At 46.2% G+C, this 18,592-nt stretch overlaps 4 protein-coding genes across 4 annotated transcripts; 3 read left to right on the top strand and 1 right to left on the bottom strand.

Moving 5' to 3' along the window:
* Window positions 1-9,083: 9,083 nt before the first annotated feature.
* Window positions 9,084-9,877, top strand: LACBIDRAFT_331009 (uncharacterized protein; the record flags this gene model as incomplete). The annotated part of the gene is made up of 2 exons (XM_001885352.1): window positions 9,084-9,688; window positions 9,745-9,877. 2 exons carry the CDS (start codon window positions 9,084-9,086, stop codon window positions 9,875-9,877), a joined length of 738 nt encoding a protein of 245 aa, XP_001885387.1.
* Window positions 9,878-13,119: 3,242 nt separating this feature from the next.
* Window positions 13,120-15,108, top strand: LACBIDRAFT_331008 (uncharacterized protein; the record flags this gene model as incomplete). Its single annotated transcript, XM_001885351.1, has 7 exons — window positions 13,120-13,712; window positions 13,914-14,051; window positions 14,120-14,305; window positions 14,391-14,406; window positions 14,599-14,661; window positions 14,780-14,909; window positions 15,047-15,108. 7 exons carry the CDS (start codon window positions 13,120-13,122, stop codon window positions 15,106-15,108), a joined length of 1,188 nt encoding a protein of 395 aa, XP_001885386.1.
* Window positions 15,109-15,348: 240 nt separating this feature from the next.
* On the bottom strand, window positions 15,349-15,594 carry LACBIDRAFT_306454 (uncharacterized protein; the record flags this gene model as incomplete). The annotated part of the gene is made up of 2 exons (XM_001885277.1): window positions 15,349-15,446; window positions 15,498-15,594. 2 exons carry the CDS (start codon window positions 15,592-15,594, stop codon window positions 15,349-15,351), a joined length of 195 nt encoding a protein of 64 aa, XP_001885312.1.
* Window positions 15,595-16,328: 734 nt separating this feature from the next.
* On the top strand, window positions 16,329-18,490 carry LACBIDRAFT_331007 (uncharacterized protein; the record flags this gene model as incomplete). The annotated part of the gene is made up of 2 exons (XM_001885350.1): window positions 16,329-17,970; window positions 18,219-18,490. The coding sequence occupies 2 exons, from the start codon at window positions 16,329-16,331 to the stop codon at window positions 18,488-18,490; spliced, it is 1,914 nt and encodes a 637-aa protein (XP_001885385.1).
* Between the last annotated feature and the right edge of the window lie 102 nt (window positions 18,491-18,592).

Raw genomic sequence — 18,592 nt, 5'->3', positions numbered from 1 at the left:
AAACCCTGGACCTAAGGCAACATCATGGATTAAGTGTTTAGCACATGCAATTATTGAACAACTTGGTGACAATGATGCAGAAACCCTATTCTCAGAACATGAGCTATCCATGTTTAAAAATGCAACTGCTAGAGAGAGTAATGTTTCATCATTAGCTGTGAAACTTGGTGGATTCTCACATTTATTGGGCCTTTACCCATACAATAATAAACAAAAATTCACTGGTACTTTGAAGCACATATCACACAGTTCCATTCAACCAGCACTGTTGATTTGCCCAAACTCTTCTGTCTGTTTAACTGCAGGCTGTGGGTGATGTTTTTTAAAACAAAATACCCAAACATGCCATATTCCAAGAGTGACTTTAATCAAAGGCACAGAGGTCTTTAAAAATGTTCAGTTGCTTTCTGGATATTGTAACAACTGTGAAACTATTTATTATGCAGATCATGAACGTACAGCTTCAACTGTGAATACTGAAGCTATGCAATTATATCTGAACTCTGCATTGTATATTAAAATTGGCCAGAAGCTTTGGGTTGACCACAAGTTTTCAACTTCAGTGATGAATGGAATATATCATCTTCATGCATCTACATCTGGCTGGGGAAAGTATTTCAATGACACTTATGGCAATGACTGTATCACACTGTCTTGCCACCAGGTGTGGGCTGCTTTTGTGCAGGAATCTATTCGGCAAGCATCTGAAATATCAAACCTTGATTTTGTTACTCGAGACATAGCATCAATAGAGGAAGTAACAGAAGAAGCTTTTGCAGCTTTAGGAAATGATGGTTTAATTCAACCAGCTAAAGGACATGCATGTGCTGAGTGTTCACAACCATATCGAGCAACATCAGATGTGGTTTTAAACCTAAATAATGATCCTTCCACTTCTGCACAGAACACAGTTCAGATGCGGAATGTAACCATGAGAGTAATTGATGGAATGGTTAATGGCACAAAGCATTGTGCTGCTGATGGTTGCACTTCTGATCTACTCAATTATCGAGGAGGTGCCTTGTGTCAAGTACATGAACATGAGTTTGGCAATCACTGTTGTGTTAGAGATTGCACAGAGACCTTGGTTCGCCCCACAAAGGCCTGTGCAGCTCATCAAAGTGTTTGGAATAAATACCTGCTGGATCACTCAGCTGCAAGTTTGGCAGGATCAAAAAGAATGTTGAACCGTCAGCAAGAAAATCTAGAGTGGAATCCTAGATCTGAGCGTGAAGTTCAGCCACATGACCAGCCAGCTCCAGAACCCAAAAAATTAAAGCACTTTTTTGGTCCTGCAACATTTTATTGTGTTGAAACAATTTGTTGTCCATGTGGTGTTGTTGAAGCATGGGCAAAATTTGCCAAATCAGAGTCAGAGTCAAACATTCTGGCCTTTATGAAGAAGGTTTATCCTACAAAGGAATCACGTCCAGATTATATTTGCATTGATAAAGCTTGTAAAGTGCTTAAACATATGGCTGCACAAGGTCACTGGGATGAGTGGTCAGAAACAACACGATTGATAGTTGATACTTTCCACTATGAGAAACATTGGAAAGAAGATGTTCTTTGTCGAAAATGGTGTAATCCAGCTCCCACAGATGGGTCTGCTCCAAATTTAGTTATAAAAGCCATAGCTTCTGATGGATCAACCTATGACAAACGAGCATTTAATACTCAGGTAAACCTAATTTGAATCTTTGTAATATTGATAAACTAATAAACCAATAATAGGCCTGTGAACAACTCAATGCATGGCTTGGAGGTTTTGAATCAGTCCTCAAGAGAATGACACCTCAAAACTACAACTGGTTTATTCACACGATGCTTTCTTATCACACTAGAAAGGTTATTGCCCGCCAAGCCAAAAAAGCAGCTAAAGTGATGCAGGAAGAGGAAGGTGATGATACTGAAGATGATGAAGCTGAGTAAGCAAAACATGTATATAAACTCTACTTAACAAGTTTCAAACCCCACTATTGAATTATTAAATGTACACTTATAAAAATTGCAAACTGATTACTTAGCACTCTGATGTACCTTTTTTGCTTAGAAGTCCATCGGAAGTCCGTCGGAAGTCCAGCGGAAGTCCAGCAAACTGATGACTTAGCAAGTATTACTGGTTTCTGCCTCTGTCCATCGGAAATCCAGCGGAAGTCCAGCGGATGTCCAACGGACACAAAATCTGGCCAGTCCAACCATTTCTTGCTTCTAAGTGGCTTGAGCAGACTTTCACTGGACTTTGCCTGGACTTGCAGCGGAATCCAACCATTTCCAACGGACTCCGACGGACTTCCAACGGACTGTCCACTGGGTCTGTTGGAAATGGCAGGGTCCGATGAAAGTCCGTCGGAGTCCATTGGACAAGCAGTGGGAGTGTAAAGTACTGGAACATTCCGGTGTACATTCCAGAATCCACTGGAATGGAAAACACCAGAATAAATAATTTAGCAGGGCCTTCTCCTAAATTCCATTCCACCGGAATCCACCAGAATTCCACCAGAATGACTGGATTCCTGCAGGAATAGGGGGGGCACTGCTAAGACCTCAGTTTTCACCTCAGCCTGGAGTGCATGGACAGTCACTTCCAGTGCTTTGACAGAATCAAACATGGGGGTAGTTGTTTTAGTTTCAGATGCTCAGTTAGCAAGACATTCCCTATGTGAGGTGAGTTTCATAATGACTTCACTCAAATCCTCTTTATTGTAAAGATTCAATGTGATGGGGTCCCAAGACTCAGGGAAGGAGTTGAGGAGCTTTGTGATGAAGCATACGTCGGTGATTCCAGCACCAGTGTCATTAGCGGCCTTGTGTAGTGCATGCATTTTCTCAATATGGCCATTCTCTCCTGCAACCTTCATCCCTTCTTCAAATTTGCAGTTAGCTAATGCTCTCTCCTGCATATTCCTTGCCCTATCGCTTGCGCCACCATACTGCTTGGCTAGCAGGGTCCATGCCTCATGTGACTTCCCATTTGTGTCAACACCAGAACCAGCAATATCTATGAGATTGATCAGATCAACGACATCAAGGCACTCTCACAGAGTTCATATTCGAGTTCTGATGGAGTTGTGGAGTAGGCTGGGGTAGGACTAGGTGGTTTATCAGGTGTAGAGTCTGGGGGCAATGTTTTTGGTTCAGTAGGCAGATTTTCTGGGTTGAGTATCTCTTGGGGGACAATGATTTTGTCCTCCCAGTATTTTAGGTATCATCAGGGTTTCCCATGAGCAATCATAAGTGTTTTCCAGCTCACTTAGTTTTCATATCCGCAGCATCACTGATCCTCAGGCAAGGAGAAAGGGATTGAAATGTTGTAACTTCCAGACATGGTAATAAGTCTTTTTGTATTGAGTCGATAGGGGATATGTGTGTAACAAATATTCTTCTGATAGTTTAGGAGTGAGCGAGGCCCATAACCTGTTAGGATAAGACCATAAGTGGTAGCTCAGGCAGTTACACATATGGGTAAATGACTGTATAGTCAATCTCTGCCTGTTAAGATAAGACTGTAAGTGGTAGCTGAGGTAAAGATGAGTAAGTAATGTATTGGAAGATATATGAGTAAAAGAATACACACCTCAGGCGGTTACACATATGGGTAAATGACTGAGGTGTGAGGTACATAAGGAGTGAGAAAATTGTAAGTACAGAAGTAAACAAAGGAGTTAGTAAATAAGAGTAAAGAGGAGACATAGCATAGGGTTCTAATCCTCAACATGTCACATCATCACAGTTGTGTGTTACCATCATCGCGTTGAATGTCATTGTTACATCACCGTGGTGTAGTGGTCTGGAAGTGTTGTAGTTGTTGTGTTGTGCCAGGGGTGGTGTCATTGTGTGATGTTGTGTAGTGGCCATAGTGGCCCTTGTGCCACAGTGATCTTGTTGTGATGTCAAAAGAAACATTAATGAAATGCCATTTCATTGGGAGGTATAGCCATGCTGGCTTACCTGAGCTGAGCATGACCTTGTCACTGTCAGACAAAGCGGCATGTCTGTTGACATGCTGCCTCTTTGTCATTGCCTCACGTCGCTATGGGTCAGCTGGTGACATGGCATCGCCATGTCATTCTTGTTGGACCGTACCGGGGTGGTTGTAGGAGGTTGGTGAGGGTAATGGGTGGTTGTCATCACTGGTAATGACCAGTGATGGTGGTGGTGCATGGTGGTAGTCTGGTAGTGGTTTGTTGTTGATGCTCAAATGCTGTGGGTATGGGTACAGCAATGGTCAGATAGATCCAACCCATACCCCACCCTCACGTACCCTTACCTGTAACCTGCATGGGTTACAAAACCCAGCAATTACTAGAAGAGCTGTGGCTGCAAAATCACAAAACTTTAGTCTTTGAGCAGGGCAGCAGGGCTAGGCCATAGAATGGATGACACCACCATTGTACTTACAACTAGTATTTGTAATTTAGGTTAGTTAACTGGAAAATAACCAAGACTGGACTGGATCACAGGTCACTTGGAAGGTTGAATAGGGTGACATTTTACCCTAAAAAGGAAAGTCTCTCGAAAAACCCATTTTTTCTGCTGTGTGGTGTACATATATTATAAAACTATATACCACCCACTAATCTGAGAGGTTGTGGAGGAGGCAGGCAGGTTGCTACCACATGCCATGTCAACTGCTCAACCAACAGTTGCTGCTGGCTGAACACTTTTGTTGCTGTGTACCACGGGGATACCAATTTTGAACACCCCTCTCATCTGTTCAAGGCTGTCACATGTCACATCAGCTGAACAGTTGGTCGAAATACCACAGTATTGTCAAATATCAAAAATATCAGCCAAAATAGTAGACTTTCAAGAATATTTTTATAAATCTGACAATTCCTCACCAAATTAAGTGTTCTTGAGTTCATTTTAAAGCTAATATATACCGCAATAACATTGACTGAGATATATATGGATGGTTTTGCCCAAATTTAAACAATTCTTTATTTTTTCAGTTCTAACTGGTTAGTAACTACAACTAACCAGTTTTGGTCGGTTATCTTCAGTCCAGCTAGGTTATTGTGGGTTTGGAAATGAAGGCTAACCAGTCTTGGTGAAGTGTCGGGCCTCGACACTCCAACACTTGAGGATGCTTGTTTGGTCATGTTTGGCAGGAGCTTCGGACTAGATACACATGTTTGTACACAAGCACACAATCATCATCGCTTACCTCGAGCATTGCAACTGTGCTCTGAGGCAGCCTTCTCCTTGCATCACTTGGCACCTCTCCATCAGTCTCAGTTAAAGCCCCTGGGCACCCAATAACCTAATCTAACTGGACTTTCAAACACTACTTACAACTAAAATCAGGTCATTCTTTCTATTCAATCTGTAATCTCTTGTCAGCTGCCTTAAACTTGTTGCACTAAGTACTATTGTATTGCACTAAGTACTACATTTAAGAGACATTAGTATTGCACAGCTGAATGGGTCAAAGTAAAACAAAATTGAATGAAGTACAGAATAAGTAACTGTGAAACATTTCCAACATTCATCATCAGTATGATGAAATTTGTTCAGTTATGAACTTATATCTATGTGTACTGTATTTTAGTTATGTGTTGGAGTAGAGAGATGTGGAAAAATACCCTAGGTTTGATTTAATTGAAAACACATGAGGAGTTGTCAGGACTGAGCTGCATTACCTCTCTTCTTATGAATTCCAAGCAACAGCTTGGGTTTAAATTTTGAAATTCTCTCGCCAATACTGGAACAGAGGTTACCTGAAAATATGAGCATCAAAAATATGGAAAAGCAATTAGCAGCTAAACTAAATACCTTTCTTCTCAGAATGAATGATTCTATCACCCAGATTGGTGGTAGGTGGAAGACTAGCTGGAGCTCCTACTGCATCAGAGACATCTTCTCCCAGAACTCTGTTGCTGGCATGTGGAACTTCACTGTCCACATTCCCCTCCTCCATATCTTGGGTCACAGGAACTCCATAGCTTGTATTGTGAACTTGGTTCTCTGCATTGTCCACCTTCATGGATTGACTCATGGCTTTCTGTGTTGCCGATAAATTCCTCATGGCTATGATTGTGTGTGGGTGTTCTTCTCCATACATCTTTCTCCTAGCAGCCAGAACTTGGATCTCCAGCTTCTCTGCTTCTGTATATTTTCCCAGGTCCCTGTGTGTTGATGCAAGGTTTGCCTTTGCTAGTATTGTGTGTGGGTGTTCTTCTCCAAGAATTTTCTTTTTGGCATCCAGAACTTGGATCCCCAGCTTTTCTGCTTCTGTATGTTTTCCCATATCTCTGTATGTTAATGCAAGATTTCCCATGGCTAAGATTGTATGTGGGTGTTCTTCTCCAAGAATTTTCTTTCTAGCATCCAGAACTTGGATCCCCAGCTTTTCTGCTTCTATATGTTTTCCAAGGTCCCTGTATGTTAATGCAAGATTTCCCATGGCTAAGATTGTATGTGGGTGTTCTTCTCCAAGAATTTTCTTTCTAGCATCCAGAACTTGGATCCCCAGCTTTTCTGCTTCTATATGTTTTCCAAGGTCCCTGTATGTTAATGCAAGATTTCCCATGGCTAAGATTGTGTCTGGGTGTTCTTCTCCAAGAATTTTCTTTCTGGCATCCAGAACTTGGATCCCCAGCTTTTCTGCTTCTGTATGTTTTCCAAGGTCTCTGTATGTTAATGCAAGATTTCCCATGGCTAAGATTGTGTCTGGGTGTTCTCCTCCAAGAATTTTCTTTCTAGCATCCAGAACTTGGATCCCCAGCTTTTCTGCTTCTATATGTTTTCCAAGGTCCCTGTATGTTAATGCAAGATTTCCCATGGCTAAGATTGTGTCTGGGTGTTCTTCTCCAAGAATTTTCTTTCTGGCATCCAGAACTTGGATCCCCAGCTTTTCTGCTTCTGTATGTTTTCCCAGGTCTCTGTATGTTAATGCAAGATTTCCCATGGCTAAGATTGTGTCTGGGTGTTCTTCCCCAAGAATTTTCTTTCTGGCATCCAGAACTTGGATCCCCAGCTTTTCTGCTTCTGTATGTTTTCCCAGGTCTCTGTATGTTAATGCAAGATTTCCCATGGCTAAGATTGTCTCTGGGTGTTCTTCTCCAAGAATTTTCTTTCTGGCATCCAGAACTTGGATCCCCAGCTTTTCTGCTTCTGTATGTTTTCCCAGGTCTCTGTATGTTAATGCAAAATTTCCCATGGCTAACATTGTGTCTGGGTGTTCTTCTCCAAGAATTTTCTTTCTGGCATCAAAAACCTGGATGTTCAACTTCTCTGCTTCACTTGAATATCCTTGCTCTCTTAGTAGTCTACCAAACTTGTCATATGCATCATCAAAGAAGTTGTTGCTATACTGCATACTTTTTCTGACATGTATTACCGAACTTCTCCGAAAGCCATATGACTGAGTTTCATCATTTTTTAGAGAAGCAGATAACATAGCAAATGCCAATAAAGAGCATCTTTGCTTTTCACCCACACTCATCCTGTCTCTTCCCCATGCATTGACCAGTGGATGCATACTGTGCACACTACCAGATGTATTCTTCTTGATCAAGCAGAAGGACAATAAGACCCGAACTCCTTCTCTGAATACAAAATTATCCCAAGTGCCATCATTATTGAGTGATAACACTTTGCGATCCAGCACAGAATGTGCCAGTGGTAAATCAGGGTGACTCATTGTTTGATTTTTTTGAGTAGCAGCATAGCAAAAAATTTCTTCACTGATACTCTCATGATGAAAAAATGGAAACAATGCCAGTAGAAATAGTGCACTGTCAGCTGCTCTGGCCCTGTGAAAATCATGAGATCTAGCCCTCTTTTGGATTTCCTCATATGATAACTCCCAAGTTCCATATACACTTTTGTTATATTTAGATGCCCCAGTGAATTCAGAATGTGATAACAATGTCTCTCGGTGATGCTTATATTTATCAAGATAGTCTCCAATGTTAGAAGCTCCAGAAGCAATGAATGCACCAGCCTGATCAACGGCAAGAGGTAAGCAACAAAGCTCTTTTACAATCTTAGAAGCTTCTGCTTTAAATTCCATGCTGGAAGTACTCAAACAACTGGCTTTCAGAAGTAATAAAATAGCCTCATCTTTTTCCATCTCTGTCACCTCAAGAGAATTCTCTGGTGAGGTCAGAGATCGCATAGTAGAGTTGCGACTGGTTATCAGAATGTTTCCCCTTTGGCCAGGTGGAAAATATCCTTCCAGTTCAGCAGAAGACAGGAAATCAGCATTATCAAAGACCATCAGATAGTTCTCAGTCAAAGAGCCAATCCAGTGCAGAGCAGATTCAGATGACTCATTCAGGCTCAAAGCCTTAGCTGCAGGAAGAAGGCAAATGCCCTTAAGCCCCTGTAGAATGGCACCAGCAGAAGATGCATCAATCCAGAAAACAGGAGAAAAACTGGGGGGTAGTAGGCTTTCAACAACAAAGGTCAAGCATATGGGTTGATATGCTCACTGGTCAGACATTTCCTCAATGAACTTCAAGCAAATTTGAGTCTTTCCAATACCTCCCATTCCATGCAGTAAAAAGTACTTTCTTTTCTGAACCCCATTGGTGAAATTAGCGGAAAAATGTTCCTGGAGTTTTTCAATAATCTCCGTTCGACCTGTGAACCGGGTGCTCGGATTTGGCACAAGGGGAGTTACCGCATCGGATATCGCTTTGTCGTTGGAGATGTTATTATTGATGGTAATCTGCGAGGAATCCAGGCCATCAGCTTGCTCTAAGTAAGAGAACCCGACATTTTCACGCACGGTGCTGGCTACATTGATTGTGCTGTTCATGAAACTAACGTCATGAGCGCCCGGCAAAAAATTCGTTTCGCTCATACTGAGGTGCAGAAGACACTGGTAGATGGAAGTGGGCGAAGGAAAGAAACGAGTACCTGACACCCCCAAACCTTCCACGTGTTGAGCACGCAAACCTTTCAATCTCAGCCTGACATCATACATGATGACGGTTTTGTTTGGAATTCCAGGGTTCGCGTTTGTTGCCGTTCCTCTCTGACTTGCACCATCAAATGGCAACCTCACGCTTCCTGACTAGAAACAAGCAGGGGGGTGACCTGGTCTACGGTTCAAGAGGAAAACATCTCAGATGATTTCCCCTTTGACCGAAACGAAGAAATACAAGAACAATTCACTTTCCGAACGTCCTTCAATTCCTAGGGCTCTTCCTGAAATTCTTCATTTCAAGTGTGTTGCGGTGCTGACACGCTTCACAGTCAATAATGCCTCCACACCTCCTCAGTCCATCCCTGCGACGCGTGCACACACCCTCTACCTCGACCGTCCATCCCTTACACCATCCTTACACGCGCTGCTTGACCCACTTCTGCTCACGACAAGATCTACGACGAAGAAATACCGCCAGGAGCTGCCCAAGATCCTGATGAACGGTGGTGGCATGGGGGAAATGGAGGAAACGATGATGTGGTACGCCGTGTCCCATGAAAAGGCCGAGGAGGAGGACTGGACATGGACCACCCCCAGCACCTGTGGAATCGCCAAAGAAACGCAAGCAGTCTGTTCGTCTACAGCCAGCTGTCCCTGTTCTCACCTTGGAAGTCCATCTGAAAGCCTTCATGGGCAAATTGCCGCTGTGGCAGTTAGTTGTCAGCTTTGGCTTGTCAAGCAAGTTGCGCCATACAACGGACGAACGCGACGGATGCAAATATTCCGCCAAGACGTTATCGAACCTCAGTACATTTCGTGTCCCCTCAAAAATTATACCAAACTGATTCTGGGCCTCAAATCAGGTACAAGGCGGTACTACCAAACCAATGTGTCACCTCCCCAGTTACCGAACGATCCATCTACCTTGAGACCGCTGACCGTCCTGCGTCCTATCTAGCATTCCCCGTCACTTTCCACGGCCTCAGGCCGCAGTAACGCAACGAAGCCACACGCGGCTCTTCCTCGCTCCCGTTCCCTGTCCTCATCTCTCGAGCAGGAACGAAGAGAGAAGGAACGCGCGGGAAGTGTGGAAGTTAAAAAGAAACGCGTGTTGAAACGCGAGGTTAGCATGTCGCGGGTGTTCAAGCCCACGCCGAAGATGCAGCATACAGAGAGCAAGGAGTTGGCGGTTGGGCAAGGGAAGGAGAAGGCGGGTGGGAAGACGAGCTCGAAGGACTACTGCATAATTTTATGAGCTCCGGCGTACCCAACTGCACCTGGTCCAGTTAATCGACAAGTTGGGCTTTCAGTCCTTACGGTAGGTATTTTATCTTTCCTTTTTGGCGTCGTCTGACGATTTTTTCAGGATTCTTCTTGTGTTATATTATTATCATTATTGCCTCACCTTCTTTTTGGACAATCCCCTTTCTTTTTCCGAGTCACTGGGGGCGTGTTCAAAACTCATCATTTTGTTTTGTCACACATTGCTTTTCCTTCTCCATACTTACCCCCTTTTTTGTATCTCTCTGTATTATATGCAATCCTTCTACCCGTCTATCTATCACAGGGAAACATGAAAATAGATTCCCATTTCGAGGCTAGAGACTACTAGTCCTCCTAAGAATAGCCTAGTTACAGGTCCTCCAATACTCCTCCATGTTCAACTTGAACAATCTACATATCCAGTAGCAGCGTTCCGAAATCCAGACCCCGGAACGCGATTAAGTAACACACTTGAACAAAAGCAGCAGAACAAAAGCAGCCAAAACCTATACACAAACGTGGGCAAAACGGGCGTCTGTCAATATGTGCTCCCAATACTGATTTGAAAGCACAGATATACCTCGTGTGTTCGTGGCCACCGCACCCCAAGCGTCTTCCTGGAGCTCTATTTCGACCGCCATATGATCAATGAAACCGAGGAAAAGACAACATACTGTCGCTTGTTGACAATAGTAAGATCCTATGGCCAGCCGAAGTTCCATAGCTTTGTGGGCATCATATTGGGGCTTGGCGTACCTGTACCTGATAGGAAACAAATTCAATGAGCACCGGAGGAAAAGGAAAAAGGACACGGTACATGCCGAGTTCCGAAAGCCTGACAATCCAACACGAGTGCAGAACGTACTTGGGACTCAACGAAGGAGACCCACTCGCCCGATGCGAGAAGAGGACCAGCATAGTTTCTAATTCGGCTTTCAAGGCTGTGAAGATGGCCTTGCTACGCCGGCTGACTGTCTTTGGCGCGGTGGCGCGAACTGCGAGGATCTTCTCTCGTGCTGGAGGGAAGAGTATCTTCATAGATTTGGTGATTGGCGAGTCTTGCGCAACGTGCGAGTGATTTTTATGTGTCAAACAATCAAAAGCGCCCAGAAAGCGATGCGATTGGCTCGTTTTGGCACAGTTTGGAGCAGAACAACTGCACCGCGTGAGTCCAAAATATCGAGTTGACCTTCCGACACGAAATAGGCAAAAGGTATTGCTTTTGGAGAGAATCGTCAGTGAGAGATGCAAAGAAAAATCTGTGCACAAATTGGAAGCGCCATGCCACTGCTGTGCTGTCTGTCAACACTTTCCTCGGCTCGGGATTCAGCAGTGAAACGTCCGGCGAACTATGCAGTTGCTAGATCTCCTCCGGCTCTTCCAAAGTTTCCTCATCGCCCATCTTGGACCTCCCAAAACCGAACAGGTCCCTAGCCCAATGTGAAGACGAAGTAGACCGACCAGTCGCCAGTTGTTGACTCCCTGTCGGTTGTGAATTCACCTGGCATTGCACTCGAGACCGCGAAGAAGACCTCGCACGCGGCTTAGCAGGCAATTTTTCCACCAAAGTCGCACCCACGTCCCTCGAGGTCGGTCGTCTTCCCATCCGCCTTCTCCTTCCCTTTCCCAACCGCTAACTGCTTCTTGCTCTCCGTCCGTTACATCTTGGGCATGGGCTTAAACACGCGCGACATGCAAACCTCCGAGCGTTTAAGACCCGTTTCTTATCGACCCCACACTCTCCGCGCGGTCTTTCTATCTTCGTTCTTGCTCTAGAGAGATGGACAGGGAGCGAGAACGAGCAAATGTAGCCTCGTGTGGTTTCGTTGTGTTACTGCAGCCTGAGGTCGTGGAAAGTGCTGGGGAATGCTGTCTGGAAGTGGATAGGACGCGTGTTGATTTTTGGGGAGTCTTAGAAGCTTAAGGGGAGGTGGATCGTTCAGTGGCTGATGCGCGGTCTGACAAGGGCTGCGCGAAGACTTTAAACCGGAGGATGGCACTTTAATCTGGTACTACCGCTTTGTGCCTGATTTGAGACCCATAATCAGTTTGGTATGATTTGCGAGGGGACTCGAAACGTACTGGGGCTTGAAAATGTTTTTGCAGAATGTCTGCATCCAGCCCCGTTCGTGCTTTATGTCGCACAATTTGCCTGACAAGTCAATGCGGGAAACTAACTGCCACATTGACATTTTGTCCATGAAGACTTCCAGACTGCCTTTCAAGGTGGGAAGGGGGACAAGCGGGTGCGGACGAACAGACCTTGCGTTTCTTTGGCAATCCCAAAGGTGATGGAGGTGGTGGAGCGGGTCCAGGTAGTGATAGTATCTGTACAGTTTTAATTCTGGCAACGAAGAAAACGCGTGAAAACCAACCCACTCTCGCCTCTCCATCCAATCCAACAAAAATTTCCGCCACTTATCATCTACTAGCCCATGATGCCACGGAACGTGTCAAGTCATCCTCCTCGGCCTTTTTATGCGACACTGCATACCACATCACCGTTCCCTCTATTTCCCCCGGCCACCCCCGTTCATTGACATCAGGATCTTGGGCAGTTCCTCGCGGTATCTCTTAGTCGTAGATCCCGTGGTGAGCAGAAGTGGATCAAGTAATGGGTGGATGGTCGACGTAGAGGGTGCATGGACACGTTATAGGTATAAACCGAGGACTGTAAAGCGTGTCATGCCCGCAGCACACGTAAAATACCGTTGAGAGAACCCAAGTAGGTACGTTCGAAAAAGAGACTGTTGTGGTGTTTGTTCATTTCGGTGAGAGGCGAGGTGCTTTTCTCTTGAACTGTAGACCAGGTCATCCTCCTGCTTGGTTCATAGTGGGTGAGGGAGGTTTGCGAGGGCCATTTGAGGCAAGGTCAAAGAGGAACGGCCCGCCGCGGCAACTCCATCACATCCCCAACATTCTGCGTACCACCGACGTGGAGCATGTATCCGTCGTAAATCTCCTTTATGACGACAATGGGCTTAGTTGCGAATACCTATCTCAGCTCTCTGCGACACCGCGTTCGGATTCACAGACCTACTTCTACTTCGAGGCGACGCGGTGAAAAACTCTTCATTTCCTTTGCTAGGACCCTCGACCAGTCTACCTCGGAAAGTGACGCTGACGACGACGTGGACTGGATTTTCGGTAGCTATGTATCTCATGCTCGGGCTGATGGACATGACTCCATTGAAACGACGGTATTGAAACGCAGACGTCTATCATCCTTCAGCGACCTCCAAGGCCCACCCAAGTACTCCAGATCAACCGAGTCTCAGTCTACGTATAACGCCTCTACGAAATTCGATATCACTCACAACAGGGAACCTCTCACGTATTTTGTTGCCTCCTCTCCTGCTAGAAAACTTGAACCTGAATCCCATCCGAAAACTTTGACCCAACGCGACTTGGATAAGCTCATCAAGGATCTGGACGCCGTTATACCTGGGATTCGATTATCCGAACGATTGAAGAACGTCAAGGACGCTTCACAGCAAGCTATCACGGATTTTCTTTCAGAGCATGTTATTTCCTCACTACTGCGCATACATCTCACTTTATTTGATCGGTTAAAGGACACATTAACGGCCGCATCCTCGACATTCTGCGTACCACCGACGTGGAGCGTATATCCCTCGTAAACTCCCTTTTTGACGAAAATGGGCTCAATCTATGCGGCAAGGACCTTTTCCCGGGTATGGTATTGCCCTTTACTCCACCTATCTTCCATCTTGCGTCATTGATCCCTCTTCCTTCACGCAGCATTCAGCACCCCCAACACTTTCCTCTCCCTAACCGAACTTTCATTCAGCGGAACACGCGTACACGATTTCGACCTCATCCATATCCACCACCTCCCCAAGCTTTCCATTCTCTTCCTGAATAATACAGGGATAGGAAACGAGGCGTAAGTCTCGCCTTCCTCTCCCCTCCCTTCATTCCTTCCACACCCACTCACCCTTCTCCCACACACAGGGTATACCTCCTCATCCCACTCAAACGCACCCTAACCCAACTAACACTCGCCACCAACCCCGACATCGACAGCACCTCCGTCCCCGCCATCCTCCTCCTCTCCAAACTGTGTTACCTCTCCATCGCAGATACGAGCATCGACATGAACGGGTTGAGGACGTTGGCGAAGAGGGTCGATGAGGAGGGGTGGGTTGTGGATATTGAGGGACGAGGAAGTTGGATTTGTTGGTTAGGAGGATGATTAGGGTTGAGGATTGATTTTTGGTGCGAGTGAGGAAGTTGGTTTTGTGAGTTGGGCGTTGAGTGGTTTTCGGGTTGTATTTTTTCGTCTTCTGTGTTTTCCGCTTTTGTTGTTCCTTCATTCAAGTGCAGCACGTTTGCATACATGTTATATCAATGTTTTCGCCTACGAGACTTTTCAACGATAGCTGATTTTTAGATCTACAAATTGACAAGAAGCCTAATACATACATGTGCAGGATGGTATCCAATATGAGCCGCTCTTCCCCATCCACGTCGATCGTCCTTCTTCGTTCCGACAGGTGTCGGTCTTCTAGGTGGACTCTGGCTTACATCCCCACTCCCATTTTCACTCGTAGTAATCGCAGGATTCGAAGCAGGCGGAAAGTGCGAATAAGACGGCATATTCCCCCGTACTAGGACTCCTTCCCATCACACTCGCACCACCCGACGTTGACCTCGCAGAAGCGTGTATACTGTCCGGTGCCAAAGGGAACCGAAGGCCAATCCCTCCATGACCAGCTGCCACGGACGGGTTGGGCCAAAGAAGGTTAGAAGCTATCGTAAGACAGAGGCACCCCTTTCCGAGGAGAAGAAAGGTTGGTTGGATGATGAAAAGCACAGGAAGGAGCTTGAGGCGGGTGACAGAGCACACATCTGACGTGTCAAACACTGGTTTGGCTGCAGAAATTGCCGCCATTGCTGGTGGTGTATATGCCTACAAGAAACGCGAGGAGCATAATGAATAGGTGCAGTGTTTGGTGTTCGTCGTATCCTATTCACTTCGCTCATTGGCTTGTCACAGAAAAGGGCCGAGGACTGGGCTTATAGCAACCGGTTGAAGGAAGCCAAAGAGCGTCCTGCCTACTTCTATCAAAGAGGGGGCGGTCCCGCAAATTGAGTCTTGAACAGGAAAAAAAAACATTCCGGCCGGCGCTATTCAGGTCGGTAGAGAAAAGTCATGGAATATTTGCAGAGCATAGGTATGTTCATCTTCGGTGCACTATGCGGGTGTAATGCGTTACGCTATATTGGTGCGTTCGGAGGGGCGCGAAACGAGGGGAGGTGTAGGTTGCCAGAACGAAACCTGTTTTGGAGGGATGTAAGGTGGGGCATTGGAAAGAGAAGTGGTACTTACGTTCGTCTGCGCATTCGAAAGAGTTATCCAATGGTTGGGTGATGTAGGGGACATGGGGCCCGAATGAGAAGGCTGTGATGACGTCCAAGAGGTTCATCTCTGAGGCAGCGTAAGCCTGGATGGTGGGGAAGGGCGACGGACGTACAGTTATGATTTACATGTTCGATGGCCATGGCCGAGAAAGTCATGTGAAGATTGGCTTTCATTAACATTCGTCATAGGTCAGGGAAAGTCGCAATAAATGGTCTAAACATTGGTTAGTTTCTTAGGCGGTTGGAGACTCTAGGAGGAGCACTCACTTAAGCGCCGTCGCATGTCCAACATATGATGAAACACGGTCTGAAGTTCGTGTGAACCTCCAAAGTAAGTGCCGCTGGTTGGATTGCCAACGGGATCTGGATTCTGAACGGGGGATCCACGATGGCGAGAAACGGAAATTAGATTTCACGTGACCGAATTTATGAGTGAGAGCGAAGCTCTGAGATGTACTCATCGAATTCACAAACCTTACTCAAAATCGACCTCGACAAGGCCATTACCCCTCCCATTTAACAAAAAATTGAGCAGAAACTTGCTGTCGTTTCTCACTCAAGACCTCGCTGATTTGCTCTAATCTGCATGCCGGTTTTGAGGGCCCAATTCCCGCCACACGAGCGCCGGACGCTAATTCCCGCTACACTAGCGCTGGACGAAAGGCAACCTAGGCTCTATGTAGCACAGCCCGAAGTAAGCAGGCGCAAACCGACCCCGACTTGACGCGTAAAGCGGACGAAAAAGACGACCACAGAAGAAACGTTCACCTTTCAGCTGAATCGAGCAACTCTCCCGATCATGGAGGTTGCTGGCTTCGTTATCGGCGCTGTCTCTATGGCTTCTCTTCTCTCTACCTGCATGCAGGGATATGCGGCTCTCCTCTCAGCCCAAAATCTCGGCAAAGACGCGTCCAAACTCCTCTGCCAGCTCGAGATCGAAGAAGCGCGCTTGATGATGTGGGGACGAAGTGTTGGCCTTCTTTCACCAAGTAACAGCGATGGCAAGACTAGTGGGTGCACCATTGCACTGGAAAACGCGCAGACAGTCATGCAAATTCTCGTGCAGATCTCGAGCATCACAAACGATGCAAAGGAGCTCAAGAAGCGGTACGGACTTGATGTAGAACTGTCGGGAACAAATGATAATGTTGGAAGCCGGAGTTACATCCAGGGTTTGCGTTCGCTGCGTGAACAATATTCTCGCGAGCAGGAGCGACAATCGTCGCTCACGTCTACTGTCCAGTCTCGCTCTTCTCTCTTCCAAAAGATCCCCTGGGTATCTGTGGACAAAGAGACGTTCTCTGACCTTGTGACGCGGCTTCGTGGCTATAATGACACACTCTTAGGCATGCTCGAGTCAGCATCGCGCCTGCAGTTCCAAAATGACTTCCGGGCTCTCTGCCTCGAAGCATCGGCGATGAAAGACATGCTGAAATTGCAGGTGATACAAGGGGCGGCTGGCAACCAGTACAAAGAAATCGCCCTACCTGCCGGGCACAAAATCTTGCGGCTGAAGCTAGAGATGGAGTACACGCAAAGGTTTGAAGCAAGGAGTAATGGCTCGTCGTCACAAGGGGGTACTATTCGTGACTCACTCCAACTACCGAATCACAAAGTTCATGTTCTGGAGATTGGAGCACCTCGTTCCCTGGGCATGTACAGGAATCAGCAGGTGATGGTGGAATGGAGAAGCTTTGGAGACTCCGTCACATCGGTGAACGACGAACTTCTGCAGCGCCTGCAAAACCTTACACGACTTCTACATCACACAACCCCAAAGCCAGATGAATTTCGGGTGCTCAGTAGCCATGGCTTTCTCACTGAGGAACAGCCGGCGCGGTTTGCATTCATCTTTCAACCACCATCCCTCAGCAATTGCACTCTCATTACAAAGTTCCCAGACTCCCTGAATGATCTATTATCAGACGATAACCCCCGTCGTTACCGCCCATCCCAAACTTCCCGCTTTCTTCTCGCAAGGCGTTTAGCCACGTCTCTCCTTCACCTGCACAGCACAGATTGGTTGCACAAAGGCATTCGCAGCCACAACATCCTTCTTTTTGGACCCGGCGACCGCTCCTCCTCATTGTCCATATCGAAACTTATCGAAGAGCCGTTTATAGTGGGTTTTGGGTTCGCCCGTCTCAGCAGCGCTTACGATGCTACTGAACCGGTCGACAATGATCCAATCTATGCACAATATCGACACCCGGATGTACAAGGCGAAGAGCGAGAGTCATTTAGCAAGAAATACGATGTGTACAGTCTAGGGCTGATCTTGATCGAGATTGCCTACTGGAAACCTTTGCGGAAGCTTGTGAGCGAGAACCGAAATGCTTCGGAAAATTTGAAACGGTTGAAGAGGGATGTGCTGGAGAGTGGGGATCTAGCGCATTGGATGGGAGATGTGTATAAACGCACTGTGGAAGTGTGTCTAAGCTGTAGGTGGGGGCAAGAGGATTTTCATTTAGAGTTTTTTGAAAAGGTCGTTAAAGAGTTAGATCGGTGTGATGTCTAGATGTCTCCCTGAATGTGTATTTCATACCAATTTCATACAGTGGTTGACAGCAGCTTACATCCACCGGTAACCTCGATGTACCTCACAGCCTCTAGTTCCGCAGACTCCCTTTCGTTGCCTCTTTCACAGCTCCTCTATTATCAATGTCCTTTGTTGCCTCATCTGCTTTAGCCTGCTCTAAAAGTGCCAAAATGTTGTGGAGCCGCTTCGTCTCGCTGTTGCGCTTCCGGGTCGTGCCGCATTCCGCTTCCACCTTCTTTAATACCTTCAACTCTGTTTCCACCAGTTGCACCACACCCAGACCGTTCTTCTCCGTCTCCCAGATATTAGCCTGCTTTTCGAGAAGTATCTTCACTGCATTGTCATTTCCGCACATGGCTGCCCAATGCAACGGTGTCCCGCCTAAGAATTCATCTTTGCACTCCAAGAACTTCAGTGCCTGAGGAACTTCAAGAAGAATGGACAGCAAACGTGAGTTTGCCTCGCTATCGTACTGATTTTCGTGGATGAATACTGCGGCGTGGAGAGCAGTCCACCTTTTCTTC

Source organism: Laccaria bicolor, genomic scaffold, assembly GCF_000143565.1.
Source record: "Laccaria bicolor S238N-H82 LACBIscaffold_30 genomic scaffold, whole genome shotgun sequence".
NCBI classification, from domain to species: Eukaryota; Fungi; Basidiomycota; class Agaricomycetes; order Agaricales; family Hydnangiaceae; genus Laccaria; species Laccaria bicolor.
This window is presented reverse-complemented; position numbering and strand designations above follow the sequence as displayed.